The 26,197-nt window shown below is 40.6% G+C and overlaps 1 protein-coding gene across 3 annotated transcripts in view; it reads left to right on the top strand.

Annotated features, from left to right (window-relative positions):
* RANBP9 (RAN binding protein 9) overlaps positions 1-26,197 on the top strand; it is a 71,845-nt gene that overhangs the window by 25,506 nt on the left and 20,142 nt on the right. For all 3 annotated transcript variants that reach the window (XM_054020899.1, XM_054020900.1, XM_054020901.1), the window contains 6 exons: positions 10,984-11,036; positions 14,706-14,873; positions 17,397-17,419; positions 19,147-19,331; positions 22,068-22,180; positions 23,775-23,883. In XM_054020899.1, the coding sequence (XP_053876874.1) occupies positions 10,984-11,036; positions 14,706-14,873; positions 17,397-17,419; positions 19,147-19,331; positions 22,068-22,180; positions 23,775-23,883 (651 nt within the window). The remainder of the gene's footprint in view (positions 1-10,983; positions 11,037-14,705; positions 14,874-17,396; positions 17,420-19,146; positions 19,332-22,067; positions 22,181-23,774; positions 23,884-26,197) is intronic.

Raw genomic sequence — 26,197 nt, 5'->3', positions numbered from 1 at the left:
GGAAACTTTGACCAATGCTGTGATCCTCATAGTGATGAATATAAATAGGCTGCTAAAGGATGTCTACTGTTATGCCTGAGTTCAGAACCAGGGATATAAAGGCATCACCTGAGGAGGAGTAGGCTGACGTTCAGACTCTTCTAGATCTCTTCCTCAAATGATTCTTCTCAGTTAAGCACTACTTTTTTATCTTGGAAAACTAGCAGTGATTGCAGGGACCAAGGTAGTGCTGAAGACCTTGGATGATCAGCAATGGGGGCAGAACTTCAGGATGCCTGAAGAAACTTTCCTAGAGATCTGTGCAGAGTTTGCCCCAGAGTTGCAGTGGCAGAACACCTGCATGAGAACTTTCTTTTGGATGGAGAAGTTTGTGGCTGTCACCATCTGGAAGCTTGTTAACCAGTTGGGTTGGTAAATCGACTGTCAGGGCTATTGTCATTGAGGTGTGTGCTGCTATCCAAAAATTGCTTTCCCCTCAGAGTCAGAAAGCTGTGCAATGCACAGAAGGTTATTAATGGGTTTACAAGCTTGAGCTTCCCCAATTGTATTGGGGCTGTTGATGAGATGCAGCATATGCTTATTCTTTGTCCCACCCTGCCCTTCACCCCACCTGGCCTTGGAGTTCATCAATGAAAGGGATATTTCTCACCGGTGCAGTATGGCCTGGTTGATTACCATGGAAGGTTTCCCAATATTAACATGGGCTGGTCTGGAAAGGTCCATGATGCCAGAATCTGTAAAATATTTGGAGTGTTTTCTGTATTATAAACAGGAACTATTTTTCCTGTGGTCTTTCTGGATATCGATGGCATTGCTGTTCCTCCAATCGTTCTGGGAAACCCAGCTCACTGTCTGCTTCCTGCATTGATGAAGCCTTTTACTTGACACTTGGAACTTGTTAACGGTGACCAGAGTAATTGCAGAATGACAGTGGAATGTACATTTAGGAGACTGAAAGGTACATGGGGCGGGGGGCCCATCAGCCTCCAGCCTAGATGTATCAGCTTCTTATAATGGGTGTGTTGTACATCCTGGCTGAGGGCAAAGGAGAGAGTCTTGTGGATGGATGGGAGGAAGAAATTGGGGAAACTTTCTGAATATTTTGAACCGCTGGAGAGTGGGGCTCTGCTACATGCTGCAGCTATTCAGGGAAACGGTGTTAGGGATGAATTGTGCTCTTGCTTTGAGTCTAGGGACAATTGTGAACAATATAATCTCCAAGGAGCATAGCTTCTATCTTATTTGGCTGCCTTAGTATGAAATATTAGTGTGTTTTAGGAGAGAATATGGGTTACGTTAGTAGGAAACCTATGGTGAGCTTACTATGAAATGAACAGCCCGTAACATGGACTATGTGGCTGTTGTAGGAAATAGGAACCTACCTTTGTAGGAAATATGCTGTTACCATAGTATGAAATGTATGAGTATTTTAAAACAGAACATGTTGATAATTTCATATACACTGTACAAACGCGAATGTTTAATAAATAACAGTACGTTATAAACTTGGCATTTAAAGAAGTGTACACCTTATTTGGAACATTAAACGAAAACAAAGTTTTTAAAACGAAAGTGAGCATAAATTTTTGCTGTCAAGGTCATAAATATGTGTATGTAGGGCCTTACACTGTGCTCTGCATCTTGGGGAGTGGCATGGTGGCAGAATGGCATCTCCCCAGTTTGTGATGGAGTTAAAGGTAACTCACAAAGCCAACATTTTCTTTATTTTGTGGCACAGAATGCCTTGAAAGACCTGTTTCTGGGCGAGGTTGCACGGAATGATCTGTTCCACAATTCAGATGTTTTTGGAGATAAAGGGCTGCTGGGGATGTGCAGGTTGTGACATAGGCACAGGATGTGGCTTAGTCCTTGAACACAGGTGCCTTAGTCTGCTGGAGGATTGTCTTTCCAACATGTCCAGCGCTTGTCTGTGAAGTTTTAGCCATTTTTCTGTCCTTCTCCCTCTTCTTTGTCTTGCTTCAGGAACCCTTCCCTCCACACATCTTTCTGTCCCTCTCTTTGATGTGTTCAAGAGCTCTTTCAATGCCCTCTCTTGAACACCTGTTTATCCTATATAGGACAGGCATTTGTTTTATGATAGCACCCGTGTCCTTGGTCGCTCCAAAGTCTCAGTAGCTATGGGGGAAAAAACTAGTTGTTCCAGCTGTAGTATTCATGCCAACAGTGATAAAATGTTGGCTTTCCCCCGCCCGATGTTGGAATTGCACTTCCTTGGGCTTTTTTGAGTTTTGGGTTTTGCTTGGACATGGTAAGACACTTGCAAATTAATGCCCATTTTGAGTAGGATCATTAGCCCTGTGGTATGAAGGCGGCAGCAGGGAGTTAGTTGTTCCACACCTAGGAGGATAATAAACGAAAGGTGCAGAATGGCATGCTGCAGGCAGATGGCAGAGTGGGGACAGGGGAAGCATCAGTCAGCCTAGTTAGTTGACTTTACACTTTTGTAGGCTGTGCTTACTATGGAGCAGCAGTTTTCAACCTGGAGTCTGAGGCTCCCTGGGGGGCCGTGAGCAGATTTCAGGGAGTCCGCCAAGCAGGGCCAGCGTTAGACTCACTGGGGTCCAGGGCAGAAAGCCAAAGCCCCGCGGCCCCAAGCCCCCGCCACCTGGGGCTGAAACCTGAACAACTTGCCTTCACTGGGCCCTGTGGTGTGGGGCCCCAGGCAATTGCCCTGCTTGCTGGCCCTGGCTTTGATATGCAGAAAAACAGTTGTAGTAGTACAGGAGGGCCATGGAATTTTTATAACATGTTGTGGGGGACCTCAGAAAGAAAAAGGTGCAGGATGTTATGCTCAAGTGTGTCCACAAGAATCTGAGGATATTTTTCAGAAAAGCAATGGGCAAACCAGGAAAATATGCCATGCTACTGTGTGCCAGAATCGTGATCCCAGAGTAGGTCTAGCAGTGGACGAGATCCACAAGCTATCTGGGCAGTGCTCCGAGATTGCCATGTAATCTCGGTGCTAAATTGGAGTATTACCTTTGTCTTAAACTTTCTTTTGTAACACCCGAAGATTAGCATAAAGTGTACTGCAAAATAAATAGAATTCTGCAGTAATGCCAGAGCGGGTGAATTTCATAAAGTACCTTAAAATCTTTCTGTTTCAGATGTCGGTATAGCATGCTCTGGTCAGTCTACCTCATAATAACTTGCATTGCCTCAAAGCTGAGGGCAGTAATGAAACCAAGATGAAGAAACTTTTTTCGGGGGGGGAGATGGCTCTTTCTTTTCTGTATATAGTGGGTAGGGTTACCATATTTAAAAAATAAAAAAAGAGGACACTCCACGGGCCCTGGCCCCGCCCCTTTCCCACCCCCGGCCCCGCCCCACTCCACCCCTACTCTGCCCATTCCCCCAAAGTCCCCACCCTAACTCCCCCTCCTCCCTCCCAGCCACGCGAAAAGGGCTGCCCAAGCGCTACCGGCTTCACGGTTTGCCGGGCAGCCGCCAGACCCTGCGCCCCCGGCCGGCGCTTCCCCAGCACAGCTGGAGCCCGGGGGGGGAAGAGCCCAGCCGGGGGCGCAGGGTCTGGAGGCTGCCCGGCAAACCCGTGAAGCCGGTAGCGCTCGGGCTTTGGGCAGCCCCTATGCCTCCGGACCCTGCGCCCCCGGCCAGGCACTTTCCCTCCCGGGCTCCAGCTGCTCTGCTCCTCCCCTGACTCTTTGGCTCTGTTTAAGAGCCAAGCTGCCCGAGCCAGCGCTACCGGCTTCGGGCAGCCCCCTTGCCTCCAGACCCTGCGCCGCCGGAGCAGAGCAGCTGGAGCCCGGGATGGGAAGTGCCCGGCTGGCGGCTCGGGGTCCGGAGGCACGGGGGCTGCCCGAAGCCGGTAGCGCTGGCTCGGGCAGCTTGGCTCTTAAACAGAGCCAAAGAGTCAGGGGAGGAGCAGAGCAGCCGCGGGAGAGGAAGTGCCCGTCTGGTATTTTTCCTGGACATGTTCGGCTTTTTGGCAATTCCCCCCAGACGGGGGTTTGATTGCCGAAAAACCGGACGTATGGTAACCCTACGTGACTGGTGGCCGGGGCCGGGGGCGCAGCTCCAGCCCCAGGGGGACGCAAATCCGGACAGTGCCGGCTCCCTGCAACGCGCTGGCGTCCACAGCCCCCCCGGGGGCACCCCCCAGCCCTCCGATGGCTGCCGAGCGGTGCCCAGAGACACCCCCCCCACCCAAAGGACAGGGGCCCGCGCCCCCCCCCTCCCCCAACGGCTTGCTGCCTCACGGGGCAGGTTGGTCGCGTTGCAGGGGCCACTGGGAGTTGTAGTTCTCGGCCGCTCCCCTCTCCCAGCTCTCCCTGGAACGTGAGGCCTGGCCGGACTACAGCCTCCAGCATGCCCTGGGCAGGAGCCGAGTGTCGCATCGAGATGATGTCACAGCGGGCGACCAACACACACACATTCGGAGATCCTAGCCTCCCTATTTCCCCAGACATGTCTGGCTTTTTGGCAATTCCCCCCGGACGGGGATTTGGGGACCAAAAAGCCGGACATGTCCGGGGAAATCCGGATGTATGGTAACCCTAATAGTGGGTTAAATTCTTATAGTGCTTTTCGTTGTTTAATTTTTGCACCATGCCTTGTCTGAGTTACCTCATAATGACTCATATTAGCTAAAAGTGGAGAGGACATTAATAAAACTGAGCATTAATAAAAGTGAGTTAGTTGCTTTTCCCCCCTGTATTTCCTGCTACAATAAAAAGTGCTTTCCTTTTAAAACTTTTTGTTAACTCCCATGGTGCTGACATCTTTGGTACAGGGGCATACTTAGATAGGGGAGGGATAGACAACAGACACAATGGTAAGGTTTGTGGGACAGGAAACAGCAAGATAGTGGTGGCTGAGTTAGCAAGGATGGGGGAAGATGGCCGAGTTTATACATTCTTTGCCATGGCCACCATTTTGACCAAGAGGGGCAGGGGTGTAAAAGCTCAGGAGTCAATGTGATTGTAGACAAATATTATGGTATCCTCATGGTACTCAGAAGTAAGTTGCTCAAAACCCCTTTCCCATAAACTGATATAAAAATATACAATACTTGAAGTGTTCCCCTCCACAGTGGTGTGTTTTTTTTTGTTTTTTTTTTTTTTCCTCGCCTTGTGATGCAGCAGGATCATCTGGCTGTGATTCATTCAGCTCCTGAGTTTCTGGGACTGTGTCCTTCTCTGTATCCCCCATAGCAACAAGATCTGAGGTTCAGTATTGCTATCTATCTTCCATGCTCAGCATCCTGACTGCTGTCAGCAGGGTTTTCTTTGTTGTCCACACAATGCAGTAGCTCAGTGATGGCATCTCTCTCAGATATGAGAGAGTCCTTGTAGTCACAGAACCTCTAAGATCTCTCATAGGTCCTATTCTTGTCCTTAATACTGTTAGCCCAGCTGGATCTCCTTTTCCTCAGTGCAGCACTGGGTTGAATCCCAGTTGTGCTTTCTCTCCATTTGTTTGGATAACTACTGGTATACTTGTGTGTTGTGGTAATTCCACTTCAGATGACTACGCACACCTCTCCCCAGACGGCAATGAAGTCAAGGACTTTGTCACAACAAGACCACACTGATGCATGAGGTATGACTGCCTAATCAATGATCAGGAGAATGACGCAGGTATCTGAAACCTACACAAGGTGGAATTGCAAAGGAAAGACTCTGGCTGCATGCCATCATTTAAACTGCAAGGTAATAGCCAGCCATGATAATCCTGGAGCAGTAGAAGGCACACCGGTAAAGGGGCAAGCGACCCAGGTAGTCAGCAGAGCAGCATGGGATACCAGCAGGATGACTTGGCAGTAAAATTGTGTAGCATTTGCCATGAGATGGAGATGGAGATGCACCGACACCTACTCTACTGAGATGAGGGAGGATTTCACCCTCAGTGAACACACTTCCAAAATAAAGTTGTTAATGCATATTCAAAGGCCAGATGATTTGCAACAATATATTTTGTTTGTGGACACCAAGCACTTTCTTGTGGGTCAACTTGAATTGTTTCACATTAAATTTGAAGTGTAGACAAAATGTAAATCTAGTGAAAAAATATAGCAGTCTGTTAATGCTACCCATTTAGCAGATTACATTTTACAAAAAGAGAATTCAAATAGTTGAACCTTAACCTTTCTGTAATTCCTTAGCATTCTGAGGAATTTATATATTGGTTGAAATGCGAGTTTGATTCTGCATATAAGATAGAGGATACTCTGATTATTTCAAATAGACAGCTTGTTCTTGTGCCATGTGATTAGTTTAAAAACCTGAAGAAAAAGCGTTTAAATTAAAAAGAGGGAAATATAAAAGCCTTTAAATACTATTAGGAATAGTCCTTTTTAGCATTTCGCCTCTAGTTCTATCGTCAACCTTAAGCTTTTATCCTGCTTTCTCATGGGCTGATTAAAATGATTGTATATGATGCATGGTTAAGATTACACAGTATTTTGAAATATTAGTTCATACCGAGTCTTGCTAGCACTATATAACTTCATGGTTTCCTTCCAGATATTTGGTTTAAGGCCCCGACACTCTCACTGACCCACCCTCTTCCTCAGTCTACTCATATCAGTAGCAAAATGGGGGCTGGATTTTGGGTAGGGGAAGAGGCAAGGAGGGAACTGCAATCTTTAAAATATATACATATCTTTGAGCTGTAGCTATGTTCTCATTCTCACCATGTACTTTAGTCGTATTGGTCTACAGATTGAGTCATGCCGCTTCCTGTTGTGTTCTCACCATCCTTACTTGGACTGTTATACCATGACATGCCCTGAGTGGGGGAGGGGTAACTGTCCTTAGCTTTCTTCGTGACTGCCTCCGAAACTGAGCCCCACTTTATGCCAGTGCTTTCAGTAAGTGTGGCAGTAATTGCCCTGGACAGCAGCCTAGAGTCCCACTCTGTACCTTGATCCTGGCCTGCCATTGCCTTTTGCTTCATTGTCCTTTTGTGCTGGGCCCCTTCTTAAATCCATATATTTGCCCTTAATTTTACTCCCGTTCCAAAACTATAGAAATTCTTGATATGTGAACCTTAGGGGTGCGGGATCTAACTGTGCAACTCATCTAATGAGTGTTTCTTCTACAAACAATTACTCTGGGCAAAAATTTGTACTTTTTAAAAATCTTTCAGTTATAAAACACTTAATCCATAGCTCTAGGTGCTGGATAACAAGTAAAAATACAAAAGCTTTATTATTTCAACTAATTTACATGCGGTATTTTAGTACGCAAAGAGGAAATCAGTGTAGAAGTTGTGATTTGCAGTAACTAAAAGTGAGAACTGAAGTGTGCTGACTTTTTTTATTTCTCAGTTTCACAGATGCATTGATCCGTGTTGAGGTTAACTGTTTTTTGTCAATATTTGATTTCACATACTTGTGACTGATTTCTAGCTCATCCTTTCCTTTTCCAGATTTCTACAACAATATAGATTAATTGAAATACTGTCTAGTTTCCGTAAAGACACTATGCTGAAATCATTTAGCTTTCTTAGCAGTATTAAGTGACTCACATGATATCTACAGTAACAGTACTGTTAGTGGGGAGGGGTAGTTAGTGTGCCACTTTCTTCACCACATGAAACAACTGTCTACAGATGTATTAAATGACATGTCCCTTTTTGAGATTAATATCCATAGAGCCACCATTTAAAAGTGATATGAGGTGGAAAGAAGGGGGAAGAACATTTTTTATCTTCACAGGCAGGAGCATCTTCTGCTCCTTAAGATTAAATGGAAGTTCTGACCAACGGATTGCATGCAGTCTCGTCTTTCAGTGTACTTGATCTCTGTCTTTGATCCTGCCGTTTGACATAGTCTTAGTACTGTTCCTTTATAAAATACTGATATAAAAATTTGACTACCAGGCTGAAAAATTGTTTCTGGTGTAATTTGGTTAATTTTAAACTTTGGACGTTTTCTTGTAGTTAGACTTCATAAAGAATCTGTCTAAATGTATGCCGATTAAATTTGTATCCTTTACACTTGCTTACAAACCCTCTTGTCAGTTGTATTTTGGACTGATTTATAATTTTCACATTGGAGTCCTTCATATATTGTGGATTATAGGCTGGCCTTGTAAATCTGATCACTTTACATATTTAATGGAAATCTAGGTTTTTTCCATTTACATTATTTGGAATAGTTATGTTGACTGTCATGATCAGTGCCTCAGTAATGTAATTAAAAGTCCAACTCCTAACCCCTTTGTTTACTGACTGATGCTTCAGCTTCTTTGTATCAGAAACTATGGCATTCATCTTTGAAGTGCTGAGGTTCCATCATGGATTTGTCAGCACTTCAGGGGTGTGTATGGGATACATCAGGCATCACTGGAAGGAATGCTTTCCATGTAACGGTACATGAGGCAGCAAGGAAGCAGCTAATTGTGGTGATCAGATGTGACAGGAAACCCTGAATTCCCACAAGTAAGCATGTTACATCCAAGATGTACTGGTCACTTTCAGGCCATTTATCTCATGGCTGATTAGTAGTTGTAGTTAAAATACCAAGTTAACTTCTACTCCATAATAGAAAATTTATTTGAAAATCAGATGTATACAAAGAGAAAAATGTTAAGAACAAGCTTATTAGCGTAGACTATTTTCAAATTGGCCTAGGGGATCTTTTTTGTTTAATACTGTGTGTTCATTAGCTACTGTGCCTTGATTGATTTATGTATGCAGTTTTGTAGTCGTGTTGGACCCAGGATATTAGAGAGACCAGATGGATGAGGTAATATCTTTTACTGGACCAACTCTGAGTACCTTCTGTGATGGGTTTGGTCACAGACCCCCTTGGAACTGTCACCTGATGTGCCAAGATTACCTCTGAGCCCATTTTCCCTGCCAGCTTGGGACTTCAGAACCCTGCCTTGTTGAGCTGGACATGTTAACCTGCTGCAACACAGACCCAGGTCTGGTCCACGCTCCCAAAGCTGCAGACTTTAACCAAAAACTGCTCAGCAGGTCACCTATCTCCAGACCCCAATGGGATCCAAACCGCAAATAAATCTGTTTTACTCTATATAAAATGTATACAGGGTGTAAACTCATAAATTGTCTGCCCTCTATAACACTGATAGAGAGAGACACAGCTGTTTGCTCCCCCAGGTATTACTTACTTACTCTGGGTTTACTAATAAACAAAAGTGATTTTATTAAGTATAAAAAGAAGTATTTAAGTGGTTCCAATAACAGACAGAACAAAATAAGTTACCGAGCAAAATAAAACAAAATACTCAAGGCTAAGCCTAATACATTAAGAAACTGATTACAGTTAAATCTCACCCTCAGAGATGTTCCAATAAGCTTCTTTCACAGACTAGACACCTTCCTAGTCTGGGCCCAATCCTTTCTCCTGGTACAGTCCTTGTCATTTCCAGCAGACATCTTAGGTGGAAACTAGGGGTTTTCTCATGACTGGAAGTTCCCTTTGTTCTGTTCCAACCCCTTTTATATCTTCGGCACAAGGCGGGAATCTTTTGTTTCTCTGGGTCCCCACCCCTCCTTCTAAATGGAAAAGTACCAGGTTTAAGATGGATTCCAGTATCAGGTGACATGATCACCTGTCACTGTGAGCCCCCCTCCATTCTTCCAGGGCTGGCCGGCACATATACAGGATGGCTTGCAGGTAAAATAAACCATTTACAACCAATTGTCGTAGTCAAAGGGAGCCATCAAGATTCTAATCCACACTCTGCATAATTACAATAGGACCTCAGAGTTATACTTCATATTTCTAGCTTCAGATACAAGGATGATACATGCATACAAATAAGAGGAATATATTCAGTAGGTTATAACCTTTGTAGTGATACCTTACAAGAGACCTTTTGCATGAAGCATATTCCAGTTACATCATATTACACTCATAAGCATAGTTCCATAAAACATTATGGAGTGCAACGTCACACCTTCTCAGACCTGAAGGAGAGCTCTGTGTAGCTCGAAAGCTTCTTTTTCTTTCACCAATGGAGGTTGATGTAATAACAGATATTACCTTTCCCGCCTTGTGTCTTTGACTTCCATTATGTGAACTAACTTGAACTAGTCAAACTATTGGGGGGGGGAGAGGGATAGCTCAGTGGTTTGAGCAATGGCCTGCTAAACCCAGGGTTGTGAGTTCTATCCTTGAGAGGGCCATTTAGGGATCTGGGGCAAAAAAAATAGTTGGGGATTGGTCCTGCGTTGAGCAGGGGGTTGGACTAGATGACCTCCTGAGGTCCCTTCCAACCCTGATATTCTATGATTCTCAAAACCACAATAAATTGAACAGTTTGCTTAGCCCAGTATCCGGTCTTCTGACAGTAGCCAATGCCAGGTGCCTCAGAGGGAATGAACAGAATAGGTAATCATAAACTGATCCATCCCCTGTTGCCAATTCCCAGCTTCTGGCTAACAACATTCAAAGACCATGATTAGGGTTATTAGGGTGACTTTAATAAATGTCTTCTGAAAATATACATTTGTTTTTAAATATGCATGCAGTCTAAGTGTATGTATTTGGTAAAGTAATTTGTTTCTGCATTTTCTCAAGGGGTTGGTGGACCCTCTAGGGGTTCATCTTTCTCTGGAATTGCCTTCTCTTCAGCAAAGCTTCTTTGATTCTCCCTCTTCATAGAAACAGTTACTGGCCTAGTGAAGCAAGGCCCTATTGTGAACTTTATGGCTTCCATTAGTACTTTTATATAAAAACTGAGATGTTTGCAGGAGAGGGAACTTGTTCCAAAATTATTCCTCCCTCAAGGACAAATACCTCATCCATGATTGACCAAATCAGCAAGTACATAAGGGAATGTCTTTCCTGTTTTGATTGCACTGCCACTATTCCAGTTTGCACTGCCAGTGTCTTAAATGATCGCTCAGCAATTTAACTAGCACTAGATTCATCGGGATAATGTTTATTAGAAATGTTTTTTGTATATTTTTGTTCATGTATTGTAAAAGAAAGTAAGTTTTTGTTTTATTTTGATTTTTTTTTTACAGTTACATGGGAATTGGGCTTTCTGCTCAAGGTGTAAATATGAACAGACTACCAGGTACGTTTAATGTTTGTGTTTGATTTTAGAAACAATTAAACAATATAATTAACTTAATGGTTCTACAGTATAGTAAGTAAATATATTTTGAAATATGTTTGATTCTAATGAACATCAACAGTGTGTTTAGCAGGGCATAATACAATATAAAGACCGTCCTTGATATTGTAGAGCTTACAGCCTAAAAAGTTAATTCTTAATCATGGTCACTGTACTTTGGCTCTCAGGGCATTTAAAATCAAGGGTGGATAAAAGCAAATAAAATTAGACCCTATTTTTTATTTTAAATAAGATTTTTTGATTTAAAGTAAATGCAGACTTATTTTTAATAATAAATCTATTTAAAATTCGCTTTGAAATTGGCAACCTATGTTAAAGTCTCTGCTTATTATTATTATAATCTATTAAAATGTTTTAAATGAAATAAAAAAATAGTCAACAATACATGTTTAGTGCCAAAGTTTTGAAGTCAAACTACTGAAGAGGTAGAAATCACTGGTTAAGGATCTGGAACCAGTAAGTTCAATTCACTATAAATTATGCTTAATTTGTTTAATAAATGAGTTAATTTTAAATACAATTTTTTTCTTATATATCCAGAACATTTAAGGTAGTTTTATTTAATAAAAAAATTAAAATGCTATTTTTGTGCATTTTAGTTGAATTTGAATTTTAATCTGAATAGAGCTGAACACAAATCACAAGTAAAAAAATCTGGTAAATAAGAAATCCATCATTCACCATTTTCTTAATAAGTAAAAATTAGAATAAATGTAAGTTAAGCTATGTAACTGCATAAATAAAGGTTTTAGATATAGTGTATCCTGCTAGTTAGTGAAGAAAGCACCAGATGTAGTGTAAAAGCTATATTAAGTTGGTGTGAGAAGGTGAGATTTACTTAGTGTTTTAATGGTTACTAACCTTGCTTTAGGAAAATAACTAACATACAAATGCAAAACACAATTAAAACTGATTATTTAAATCAGTGTTCCCTGTTTGCTGATTTTAAATCATGATTAAAATAGCTCATTTTAAATCACTGACTTAATCAATCCAGCCTGTTAATATCCATCATACTTTTCCTATTTAGAACGCCACCAAGACACTTCAGCTACAGAACAAATACAAATCTGGGAAAGTAAGCAGTTGTGTGAAAGCCTGAATCACAGAATACTTCCTTGCTCAGCAAATTTGTAGTATATCATTTTCTAATAGTTAACAGAGATTTCCTGCTGTGATCAAAAGCATATTGTTATTAAGAGTAGAGCAGGACATCTACTCTTGTCTCAACATTGATTCTTTATCTGTTTTAAGAATGTTAAGGAATGCACAGCATGGTGCCAACCATAGGTGCTGGCTTCCAATTTTCCCTGGGGGTGCTCAAGCCCTGCTGAGCCCCAGGCCGTGTCCCCACTCCACCCTTTTCTGCCTCCTCCCCTGAGCACACCCCGTTCCCGCTTAGGGTGACCAGATGTCCCAGTTTTATAAGGACAGTCCCGATTTTTGGGTCTTTTTCTTATATAGGCTCCTATTACCCCCCTCCCCCTGATTTTTCACGTTTGCTGTCTGGTCACACTATTCCCGCTCCTCTCTCTCCCTCCCAGTGCCTCCTGCATGCCGCGGAACAGCTGATCCACAGTGGGCCAGAGGCACTGGGAGGGAGGGGGAAGAGTTGATCGGCAGGGCAATCAAAGGTATTCCCCGCTAACTTTTTTCCATGGGTGATCCAGCCCCGGAGCCACCCACGGAGTCAGCTCCTATGGTGCCAACACTCACATGCTTAACTTTGATCACACAAGTAGTCCATTGATTTTTCTGGATCAGGGCCTATATCTTAATACAAATACATGGAATATTGTTGTACATTGTGAAGCGTTAGTATATACTTTACCTGGCTTTTCAGAGGTTTTAAATGTCGCTATTTCAAATCGTATTGGCCTAACCCCTCCCCCCTCCCTTTTTTTTTTTTTTTTTTTGAACTGCTTGGTTTTTTTAATAAGAAAAATAGTAGTAATCCTATGGCTGAGATTTTAAGTGTTCAGAGGCTAGCAAAACAACTTGGTTCTGACAGTAAATCAAACTGATCCTGTTGTGTAATATATAACATTTATTGTCTGTGCTGTTAAATGTGTCCTTATTATATGTGCATGCAAAGTATGGCTGTTGTGGGAACCGTAACTTTCCCGAATTGTAGTGTTTACACATTTCACCTAAAATCTTATGTTAAAGAAAAGCTTCAGTGTAATACAGTAAGATTCTGATCACTAAAATAGCTGCCCTTTGAGTAGGACTGGGAATGCAGCTCCCATTTTTGAATACATAAGAAATAGGAGACGTTAAAAATGCCTTTTTAAAAAGCTTGGTTAATTTTAACCAAATGTAAATAACGTTAAATTACCCTTATAGCATCTTTAGTCTCCAGTTTATCATGCATCCAAACAAGCTGCATTTTCAGTCTAAGCCTCCTGTCAAGAGTACAATAATGCCAGCATCCAATAAAAAAATAAAAAACAAAAATCCTGCAAATTCAGGAGAGCAGTCCTGAAACTTTAGTTCTGTGACTCTTCCTTTGACAGTTACCGCTGGGTAATCTCCCACGAGTGGGGCTGTCGGATAGTACTCAGGAAAATGAAGTTACTTCCAAGTAACTAGGTCTTCAGGCAGATTGTATATAGATCCACATTCCCCACTTCTTTGGAGTCCGTTAACTGCCGATTATGTGGAATGGAACTGGGTTGGAATTGGGGTTTGAGCTCCTTTATATACCCTGGCATCAGATGTTCAGATCTGTAAGGGAGCATACATGATGCCTACAAGATCACTCCTTTCCAGGGGTTTTTTGTGTTTGTACTGAGGGAACATTATAGATGCTTCATACATAACTTTCCTTTTGAAAACAGAGGAAAGTGTGCAGTTGCGTGAAACTTATTTGTTCTCCAGCTTCTCCACATGCAGAATTAGGCCTTCTTGATTATCTAGTGTTAGTGACTTTTCCCCTGAGTTCACTCCTGGATTTGAAGTTTTCTAGGGCAGCAAGGCTAGTAGTACTACAGTCTGTGGGCTTGGCTATCATGTGGAGGTTGTGCTACTTGCTGCTGAACAACAATTAAGGATGTTCAAGAGTGGCCGTGACTTTCTCCAGACATGTCTGGGTCTTTAGACAGTCTGAATGTGACTGTGACATGTGCCTTCAAGTATGGCTGTTGTAAAATGTGGGAAATTAAGAGGAAACTTCATTATTTTATTAGGACATGCCAGACATGCAGGTAGCTTTAATATTCAGGCAGTGGATCTGGTCAGTTGTCAAATGTTGACAATTTTGAATCTCCAATCTTTTAAAAAGGGAGAGGGAATTGACAGTCTTTGCAACATTTTCCCTTTTTTTCTTGATTAGTTTATTTGGCACCTGTAAATAGAATTATATATTCAACCATTTTTGAAAGAAGTTGATATTCAAGTGAACCAGAGCATTTTAATGTTAGCAATTTGTATCTTATGTGTATTGGTAACGGTTATTTTACTGTTTTACAGGAATAACGGTGAGTGTAGTAATCAACCTTAATAAAAAACTGCTTGGATTGTAACAAGTTAACTTTTGCTATATACATTTATTTCTTTCCATTAATTTATAGTGGAAACAAGTGAATAAAACTTAATGCTTTGTTGTAGGTTGGGATAAACATTCATATGGTTACCATGGAGATGATGGACATTCATTTTGTTCCTCTGGAACTGGACAACCCTATGGCCCAACATTTACAACTGGGGATGTCATTGGTTGTTGTGTAAACCTTATCAACAATACCTGCTTCTACACAAAGAATGGACATAGTTTGGGTATGGAAAACAATCACTGCTAATGATAGCTGATGTCATCAAACCTAGTGCAGTTTTTTGTACATTCAAAATCTTAAAATTGTGTTATACTGCCTCTGACATTGGAGTCCAAGATTCAAAGCACCTTAAATATGGACCGATTTTTTTTTTAAATGGGTTTATACTGCAGGGCTTTAAACTAGCAGATAAGAAAAATGGAAACACTTATTAATACAACATTAAAACCTTATACATGAATTTGGAGGGGTTTGCCCACACCATTTTCCCCAGGAGATCTGCATATATTTCAACTAAGATCTGGCATCTGAATTTTCTGAAGGTCTCTAGTCTTCAATTGTCGCAATTAAATTCAAGCTTATATGTTTGAGTTTGTAATTATATACGGTGTGTTACTGTTAGATGAAGTCTGCTAACAAATGTAATTACCCTTTGTCCCAGAGCATAGGAGAGTGCATTTCAAATATAGTGTGTTCCTTTATGGACATATTCATTTATCTCAACTGGAAGAGAGATGATCTCTCAGGTAATCAGTTTCCAAGCCATTTAGAGCTGGAACAAAGCCACAAGTTAGTTACATAAGCCATCCCAAATTTATGCCAGTTAACCCTTCACCGTATGTTTTAGCATCATGTCTCATTATACCACATTATACAGAAACTTTGAGGATGAGCACAGCAGGGATGGGTGGTGTTAATTTTACATAAGTTACCTGTCCAGCAGTTCAGATAGTCTGCACACAGTTCAGTGATGAAAGATATTTTTCTTTCCTCATGTCTTGCATGTTTGTATTAGCAGTGGCTTAAGGAGAGGGTTGTGGCTTGGTGAATAGGTTTTGGAAGAGTATTGAAATAGGGGCTAATGGAATAAGGCTTAGACAGTGTGAGAAAATGACAAAGGGGAAGAGTTAAGATGTCTCTTGTTGGTAGGAGTGGGACTGGGAAAGAAACTGGTTGTAGATTTAGGCAGGAGCTTAATACAGGCCTTGAAGGGAAGGTCAAAAAGCTTGTTTAGAGTGATGGAAAGCTGTTGGGAGGCTGCAAAAGTGGAGGGGTGGAGTAATAAGATCATGCAACACGCAAGAGATCATTTTGGAGAAATCGGAGGAGGTGACAGTCAAGAAGTCCAAAGAGGAGGAAGTTCCAGTAGTCAAGGCAAGGGAAGATTAGAACATGGACAGCAAGTTAGCCATATGGAAATGATCAATTTTGGATGTGATGAAAGAAGCAGAAGGATTTGGTTACAGTTTGCATGGGAGAAAGATGACGATAAGGAGTCAAGTGATCCCTATATTGAGGGCCTCAGTGATGAGGGATGAAGTTGTTAACGGTGGTGGAAAATGGGGTTGGGATTTAGGAGGAAAGATTAGAAGCTTTGTTTTTGCCATAGTACATTTGAGATGGTAGTGCTATATCAGATGGAGAAATAAAACAGAAGTAGATTTGAGTTGTCAGCATAGATGGACAACTAGTAACAAGGTTAAAAATAAAAATCTTCATCATGAGAAGGAAATTGTGATATACCATGTGGGTTTCAGATACAGAATTTCACTCCTTCAAAAGAATCTATTTGAAATTGGAATTTTTCTAAAATTTACCTAAAGCTCTGGGAACATATAAAGGTTATATTTTTTTTTTCCTAATCCCAGTAAATTACAAAATTGCTCTTCCGGTTTTATCATTTATCATCTTCTCATATTTTATATCTAGATACTAAAATACCTGGTTTAAGTTTATCAAACTCCAATAGAATACTTAGTTTGGATCAGAACTAATTAATTTTCAACAAAGCCTCTGGCAAACATGCTACTTCTCCTTTAATTTTTGCAAACAAGAAAAGTTCTATGCATTGGCAGTAGAAGAGACTTCTTTGCAGTAAACTTTCATCTCATTATTATAGTTGCATATGACAGAACTTGTACATTGCCAGAATATCTTATGAAAATGCAATTGCTGCTTTTTTTCTGTAGCATTTAAGACAGTCAACTGTGGCCAAAATTTTTACACTTGATTGCTTAAAGATAGGAGTCTAAGTATAGATTTGACAGCCTATATAACATGGGTAAAAGAACATAGCTTTAATCTACCAAATTTCAAAATATTGGTCTGCATATTTCTGTATGGTAGTTTAAATGTTCATCATCTTTTGAACATATTTCTTTTCTATTTGCCAAATACTGACCTTTTGGTTCCTGTTACTTCTACACTAACTTGTGCAGAAGCATTATGGATGTCACATGCCTGTCATATTTACTTTTGAGGAAGGTCTGGGAAGTTTTTGGAAACCTATAACAGATAATGATTAGAAAAACTAAATATTTAGCATCTAGGTATTCCCTATTAGATATTCCCTTCAACAATGATAAGATCTGACAAATTTAACGGACTACTTGAATGCTCTTGTATACTTAAAAAAAAAAAAAAAAAAAAAAAAGCGCCTCTAGGAAGTTACTTGCTCAACTTTTTCCAATACATGTTGAATACAAATATATGAAAAAGTATTTTAATGCATCTCTATTTATTGCAGGTATTGCTTTCACGGATCTACCGGTAAGATAAGTGGATTTTCAAAAAGAAAATAGAATTTTCTGCATACTATAAATAGCTGTTTCAAATGTACTGTGACTGTTCTTGTCTAGCTTATGCTTCTTGGAAATGTGCACTATGCCCTTTTTATATAATTTTATATCTGTCTGGTTTTGAGTTTGACAAATATCACTGAGGCAAAAACTTGCCACTCCGTATCTGTAAACACTAATACGGAAAAGCAAATAGTTACGATTTTTTCTCTGTTCAGATTTTAGTATCAGGGCATTTTCTTGAGGATTTTGACCAGAAAATCAGGACGAGAATGTAATGCATGATTTTAAAATATTTTATTTATATACCCTTTGTGCTTGTCAAACGGTTGAGAGATAATCTCTGAACAATAATGATAAAGCTAACTTATTTTATATTGTAATAGTTTTATGCCCAAATATGTAAGTATGTGTGTCTGTGTGTTCATTCTTGAGAATACCTGAGTTGGAAGCACAAAATGCCCATTGTTCAAACACAAGGGGTGGCTATATTATATGCAAAGACTCCTTAAAACACCAGCTTTTGTGTGTGTATGTAAAATCACAAATTTAGGCATTTCCTCCAAGAAAGGCTATTTTTAATGAGCTTGTATCAATACTAGTCACACTTGACTTTTTAATCGTAATTTAGTTCATAGTATGAAGTATGTAAACTATTTTAAATAAATTTAAAAATACCTTAATATTGTTACATTCTGCATAAAATTCTATAAACCCTAGTTATCTTTTGATTGGCTTTTTCTCCAGCAGCATTCTGTATGAAAGGCCCCCCTGTACCATGGATACACCATGATGTCTCTTTTTTTTTGCCTTTCTCTCATTCACGTCATTTTCAATCTGGACTTGGGTGTTGTGATTTAGAGGACAACGATTTAGAGACACAATCCTGTTGGAGGGCATCACTGTGCCACTAGGTCCTAAGAGAAAAAGCTGAAGAGAGACTATTGGCATCCAAAAATTCATTCTGATCCTAGAATACATACGTGCTGGCAAAACAGATTTTTACCTCTTTGGGAATTGGGGCCATATTTAAAAGTTCACTGTGAAGGCCAATCTCTGAAAAGAAAATAGAATTTAGAAGACAATGCTTTGAAGTCATTTTAGATACAAATCAAAGAAATCATGAGGGCTTTAGTGAACTGGTACCGTTCTTTGTAGGCATTATACTTGAATTTCTAAGCTGAGGAGTTGCCCCAATCCTGTCTATTCTCTACCTTAAAACATTGCTAAAATATCTGAATTTTAGTGGTGGTACACCTGAAATTGGAAATGACCCACTTCATAAATTTGTGTTTAATTTTTTTGCTCTTGTTTAGAAATCAGTATTTTTTTTTAAAAGACCAGGATTATTTAACTTGGAGATGCATGTTTTCAACATAAAATCGAAGCCAAAAAGTGTGACTTTACCATGCCTTAAAAACTGCATTTGTTAGCTTGATGAAGAATTACCAGTGTTGAGGTTTGGATCTTAAAATAATGGGCAGTGTTTTATTTTCTCTCCGACTGGTGACAGACTTGTTTGTCCTCATATTGCTGAGTTGGTATCAGTTACTTAAATTTGACTAACCACTGGGAATGCTAGGAGAGTGAGTACTACTTCTCCCCAGGTGTGGGTGGGGATGTTGAAGCTGATTAAAAAGGGGGGGAATTTGGAATAAGAGGAAAAAGTATTGATTTAAAAAAAAAAATCTCTTGCAGCCAAACTTGTACCCTACAGTAGGGCTTCAAACACCAGGAGAAGTGGTAGATGCTAACTTTGGGCAGCATCCATTTGTGTTTGATATTGAAGACTATATGCGAGAATGGAGAACCAAAATTCAGGCTCAGATCGACAGATTTCCTATAGGAGATCGGGAAGGAGAATGGCAGACAATGATTCAAAAGTAAGAATTAGAGGGATTTTAAAGACTGTGTACTTAAAATTTGCTAAAAGGGATTTTAAAATGGGCATTTAAAAAAATGTTTGTACGAAATCCTAATTAAATTCAACTGTTCGAATAGTTTTAGAACAAATATAGGCACTTCTTAAATGTTCATGACAACTTTATATTTGTCCTGTCATATTGAAGTGATGGTAAAAAATGAAGTGCATTCTTTGATACAGTATGAATGATTACCATTAAGATTCATCAGGGCAGCTGGCTGGCATATAAAATTAGTGAAAAGCTATATGACGTTTGACTTCTTGGTCACCAGTGCAAATGCAGCCTTGATCGGTAGTGACTGAAAATTATTTCTGTTGAATGGCCATTGGGATGGCATATGTAGAAATCTCTATCCGTTCAGATCCTGGTAGACAGGTGTCTGTATCAAAGAAACAACTGTATCACTTGACACTAATTGACACAGATAATGGCTGTCTCAGCAGAGAAGCAGGGGACTGAACGGCCTTTGGAGATTAACTGTTTATCTGGCACCCTGAAGTGTGCTAGGTGCCTCTCAAAACATGGAATACACTTGGTCTCTGCCCCAAAGAACATTCAATCTGAAATGACAAGTGAAGGTGAACACAGAGGGAGTGCATATGGAAACTGAGACACAGAGGTTATGGATATAGACTCATGAGTTGCGGTAGTCTACATGGAATGGATATATATGTATGTGTATATATGTGTGTGTGTGTATATATAAAATATAAAAAAAAATTGTTTTGCCTAACTCAGGTAATTTAAATTAAATATGCCTGAATTCCTGTATTTTCAGTTGGATATAGTTTTTACTCACTGCCAATATTGTTTGTGTTTATGTGCTGTGGAATAGTATCTGTTCCAGTAGGAAATGAAGTGATTTCTATATGTAATTTGTTTAACTTTGTAAAGTACTTTGGGATGAAATTTGCAGTTTAAAAATTGCTGCTCGTCTGGCTTTCTCTCTCATAGCCTCCCCCTTTTTTATGAGCACTAAATTCATTTAAGCTAAAGAAATCAGATTTTGAAAACCTATTTTATGGCAGTTTTCCTTTCTGCACTCACACAATGTCAGTAGAACTTGTAAATTTGAATATATTAGTCCAGCTACTTGCTGGAATGCATTGTTTACAACAGTGTTTTGTATTAATGTGGCATTAATTTGAATTTTTTGAGCAGACTCACTGGCTGTGGGAACGTCCCAATTAACATATTTTTGTCTTTAAGTGAATGCTCACTATATTGATGGTGATATATTCACCACCTCCTGACACCATATGTGTTGACATTAGTGCTAGAGTAAGCCATTTTGTCATCTTTCCCAGCCAAACAAGCATTTTAATTAAAAAATTACTGAAGGGGAAATGTAACTTAATTTGTCATTCTCAGTGTACTTAGATTCAGAACCTTAAATACAGTATTTTGGATCAATTACAATTCATGTGATTAAGTGAATTGTCACAAGTATTTGAATTTTTTAATTACCATACAGAGTCAGAACACTTGTTGCCACGATTGTTTTCTGCACCAGCGTTCGTGCTAAAAATCTGTTTAAACGAAGACTTAGATGGTTCATCGGATTTGAGGCTTTTCCTTTAGGACCTTGATCCTATAAACACTTATGCGTGTGCTTATCTTTATGCATATGAGTAGACCCATTATGTCAGTGGAGCTTAAGTGTTTGCAGGAGATCAGTAGTTAGGTCATAAGTGCAAATTCATACCAATGTCACTAGTGACTGCAATTCAACTGGCTGCTCTGGGGCTTGTTTAAACTGGGTTGCTAGTCTGTCTAGTTGCCAGTGGACAAGTGAGTGTCGGTACAGTCACTGATTTTCTTAACCATGGAGGGTCTTCCCTCTTACTCATAAGGTATGTCTATGCTGCCAAAAAAAAAAAAAAAAAAAAAGTAACCCCCAGAGTGGCAAGTCTAAGAGGCCAGGTCCACTGACTCGGGCTTGTGGAGCTCAAAATAGCAGCGTAGATGTTCAGGCTTAGGCTGGAACCTAAACTCTCAGACCCACCTCCCTCACTGTGTTTGAGTCCTGGCTCCAGCCTGAGCCCAAATATCTCTTCTATTTTTAGCCCTGTGGTATGAGCCTGAGTCAGTTGACCTGAGACATGCTGCAGGTCTCTCTTGCAATGTAGACATGCAGACTTTCATGCCAGTTCTGGGGTGTGGAACGTTTTTGGTGCTATTTAGAGAAACTCTCATTGCTGCTGAGCATACTGTATCTGTTCTGTGGACTAATACAGAATTTGGCCTCACAGGGCTTTAAGTCCAACACATTTCATGAGCCAGGAATACACTTAAAAAAATCAATATGTAATTGATCATCGCTTGGGTTAACAAATGGGATTCGTTAAAAAACCCCAATAGTTTCTATATAATTGAAATAAAATGTTAAATAGTTTGAAAAAAACAAGTACAGGTAAGAATATGTTCTAACAAGGAGCTTAGCTCTTCTGGGAAGGAATCAAATGTATTCAATTAATGTATTCATGACTAGATAACTGGGATAGGACATTTTTGTATCTTGCAAATCTATATTTCTGTTTTAGGTATCTTACTAATTCCACTATTTGCTTTTATCAAGCAAGTGATTTTGTTTGCTTATCTGTCTTGAAGTTTGAAAATTGTCTTCAGTTTATTTTACCTGCATAATGGTGTAAATGATGTTGCATATTTTAACTGTTTGAATTCTCTTCTCAGAATGGTTTCATCTTATTTAGTTCATCATGGGTACTGTGCAACAGCAGAGGCTTTTGCCAGATCTACAGACCAGACTGTACTAGAAGAATTAGCCTCCATTAAAAATAGACAAAGTAAGGCTGGAAAGTACACTGCATGCTTTTTAAAACAAATTCACTTAAGTTGTCTCATATTAAAAACAATTCCCTACAATTTAATCTATGAAACTCTTCATCATGGAATGTCCTTCCAACAATCTTACACCATTATAATTCAGAGCATTAATGCACAATCATGGATTCTTGAGCCACTGGTTTGTTAATCTTGAAAGTACTGTTTAATTTTGGAACTCGTTTAATGAAGAGGAATGTTATGAATTACCTACCATGACACTGATGTTTGAAAGGGAGGACACAAACATGTTTGATGTTATCCTGGAACAAATGTTAATGGTGTGTCTAGACCAGTGGTGGGCAGCCTGCGGGCCGCACATGGCCCGTCAGGGCAATCCACTGGCAGGCTGCAAGATAGTTTGCTGCTCACAGTGGCTGCGGTTCACAGTTTCCGGCCAATGGGAGCTGCAGGAAGGGTGGCGAGCATGTCTCTGCTGCCTGCCCCACTTCCCGCAGCTCCCATTGGCCAGAAACAGCAAACCACGGTCATTGGGAGCTGCGGGCAGCCGTGCCTGCTGACAGTCAATGTAAACGGACTGTCTCGTGGCCTGCAAGCAGATTACTGTGACAGGCTGCAGGTTGCCCACTACTGGTCTTGACTAATGTTGACTATCACATTAGTAAACCAGAGTTGATCGTCAGTCAGTTAACTTGAATGGGACCACAGACATAGACTTTGCCTTGAGTAGGAAAAGTGGTAGAAGCGTAGCTAGCAGGTGCTGTTTAGATGCAGATTGAGTTTCAGGTTTACACTTGGAAAAGATCAACACTTTTAGTTCAGTTTTGGCAGGTTGAGTTGCAGTCTAGTCAGGAGCTTAAGCTATAAATTAAGTAGGTGAAAATTAAGTTAAGGTGTTACTCTGATTTTCATTAGGCGAGAGGTCATATTTAGGTTGGGCTTAGCTAGCATATTAACTAAACACAATCTAAACTTGACCATTTTTCATAGTTTAGATATAGCCTTTATGAGCTAGATATAGCCTGGTATTCCTGGTCTTGCAAATGACAGTAGTGCAGTGTGGACATACTTTCTGAAGATATATCAGTTAAAAATATCACAACAGTGTCTTAGACTGTAAGAGATATACCTATCTCATAGAACTGGAAGGGACCCTGAAAGGTCATAGAGTCCAGCCCCCTGCCTTCACTAGCAGGACCAAGTACTGATTTTGCCCCAGCTCCCTAAGTGGCCCCCTCAAGGATTGAACTCACAACCCTGGGTTTAACAGGCCAATGCTCAAACCACTGAGCTATCCCTCCCTCTTAATTTTTTAATCTTCCTTTAAATGAACTATCTGAGAAACTGGTAGGTCAGTGTGTTTGCAAAGCAGCTGGCAATATATAATGTATATAATGCTCATATAAATATCTGTAAAATAAATACAACTCTTAAAATATTTCAGAATTTCCAAGGAAACCAACCCATTTCTTCTTTCCATTAATTTTTTTGGTAAAAATCCTATTGATGCATGTTGGTGGTATTTTTAATAATTAATGTATATGAATCCTTACACTGTAAGTTTTAACCTTATTTTTTTTGTGCTTTGGTGAACAGGAATTCAAAAATTGGTTTTAGCAGGAAGAATGGGAGAAGCCATTGAAACAACACAACAGTTGTATCCAAGTCTACTAGAAAGAAATCCTAATCTCTTATTTGCATTAAAGTGAGTCTATCTATGCAGCTGTCTGTCTATAGATAACTGTGTAGTCTTAGGAGCTATTACATAATTAATTTGTTCCTGTGAAAGCTTTAAATTCAACAGAATTTTTAGAAATTTCTTATTTAGTTAACTTTTCTGTGTGCTATATGTATCTTCTAGAGCAAATAACTGTAGCTTGTCATCAGGTTCCTTTGTATTCTGCAGCTCTGTGGACATAATTTGTTTCTTGCTGTAGACTTGTCTTCCAGAATCTGAGTTTTCATCTAAATCTTTTTTTTTTTAATTTTTTGGAACTGTTTTCCATTATGAATGTTTAATGTTAAACTTTCTTTTGTCACTTTATACTTACTAGTTCCAGACACTGAGTCCTCTTCCCTCATTGACTTTGAGGGAAATGGTAGATTCTTCGAGGAGTGTCCCTGTGGGTGCTCCACTTTAGGTGTCTTGACACGCTGCGCTTGTAATCAGAGATTTGTGGTAGCATGCGCTGTAGTCATCTCACACTGCTCCAAGCGGTTACATAGTGGTGTGCAGCCAACCATCCCCCAGTTCCTTCTCTACTGCCTTTGGCTTGAGTCGGAGCAATCAGCAGTGCCCTCTCTTACCTCAGATACTATTTATAATAAATAGTTCATAGTGATAGTTTTAGGGAAGCTAACTACAACTAAACTAATACTTGCCTTACTCTAATTTCTTTAAAATTGAAAAAATAAAATTTTTCCTTTTACTTTTCCTATCTACCCCTGCCTCTCTGGCAGTTGGACAGTCTTAGCCTCAAACAGGGTTTACCCTTACATTTTTCTCTAAGAGACAGACTCCCTCAGGCATGCCCAGCTCACTTGGCTTTAAACGCTACCTGACTTGCAGACTCTCCATACTGGTCTCTGATGGTCACGCTCAGTGTGTCTGCTGCCTTGGTGAGATGCACATTTCTGCAGTGTGAGTATTTTTGAGTAAACTGACAGCTAGGACAAGAAAAGGCAGGGATCTCCAATTGAAGCTTCTTATGATAGAGAAATCCCTCAGGTCAACCTCTGATCCCTGAGTCCAGGTCACCCGTTAGCCAACGGTCGCCAGTCTCTGACATGGGCTCCACTTCAACACTGGCTGCCAAGGAGCCTACTCCTAGAAAGGCTGCCAAAAAGCAGTTGCAGACATCTCCGCACTGAGAATGGTCTAAAAAGAAAGTGATTCCCAACTGAAAAATTTGCCCTGGTATCGACGGCACTGAGTGTGCCGGACCGCGAGGCACCAGGAACATCTGGCACAGTGTGTTCCCGAAGAGCTAAAGACTCTATGTGGGAAAACTCTAATGGAGGTTTACACATTAAAGTGAAATATAACCGCACCCATGGAACCGAAGATCATCTCTGGACCGAGCGGTACAATGGCGCCACCTGCTGTACCTATGCTGCACAGCTCTAAATCCTCAGCACTAGCAGCTTCAATTCATGCTCCCGGGCTGTCCACCATGTCGTCTCCGGCACCGAGACTCATAGTTCCTCAGCAGTTCATGAGGCACACGGCCCAGATAGTGATCTCAAGACCTGAATCTCCTCTACTCGGCACCCAGGGTACCCTATCCAGATCAGTACCAAGCCAGCTGACTACTACCTGCAAATCAGCCTCTCTCCCTTCACCCCCCCCCCCATCTCCAGTGATGAGGAAGGACGAGGCAGTAAAATATACTCCTCGCCACTCCTCACCCAAGCCACGACCATTTCATCATCAACCATCTGCAGATATACGAGGATATGGTCACCCATTGGCACCCCCCCATACCTTTCCCACCTAACCACGACAGATGCTTCCCTAATAGGTTGGGGGGCACATCTACTCAACAATACTGTCGAAAGTGCTGGTCCCCAGCAGAGTTCAACCTGCTCATAAACTTACTGGAGCTAAGGGCAGTCCAAAATGCATGCGAGTACTTTCTCCCTCTAATCAAGAACAATACAATCAAGATCCTCAGAGACAATATAGCGTTCATGTTTATATAAACGGCCAGTGGGGAGCACGATTATACTCCCTATGTACAGAGGCGATACGCCTTTGGAATTGGTGCATCACCAACAACATAGAGATATCTGCATCCTATCTGCCAGGATGTCAGAATACAACGGCGGATGTACTAAGCAGGGATTTCTCACAAACCCATGAGTGGGGGATGGATCCTGGAATTCTCAAATCCATATTCAAACTATGGCGGTTCCCTACCATAGATATATTTGCAACAGCTCTAAACGCCAAATGCCCACAATATTGCTCTAAAGTGGGATTGGGACACCACTCCCTAGCCGACACTCTCCTCATAAAA

Source organism: Malaclemys terrapin, chromosome 2 (genome assembly GCF_027887155.1).
Source record: "Malaclemys terrapin pileata isolate rMalTer1 chromosome 2, rMalTer1.hap1, whole genome shotgun sequence".
Classification (NCBI taxonomy): domain Eukaryota; kingdom Metazoa; phylum Chordata; order Testudines; family Emydidae; genus Malaclemys; species Malaclemys terrapin.
This window is presented reverse-complemented; position numbering and strand designations above follow the sequence as displayed.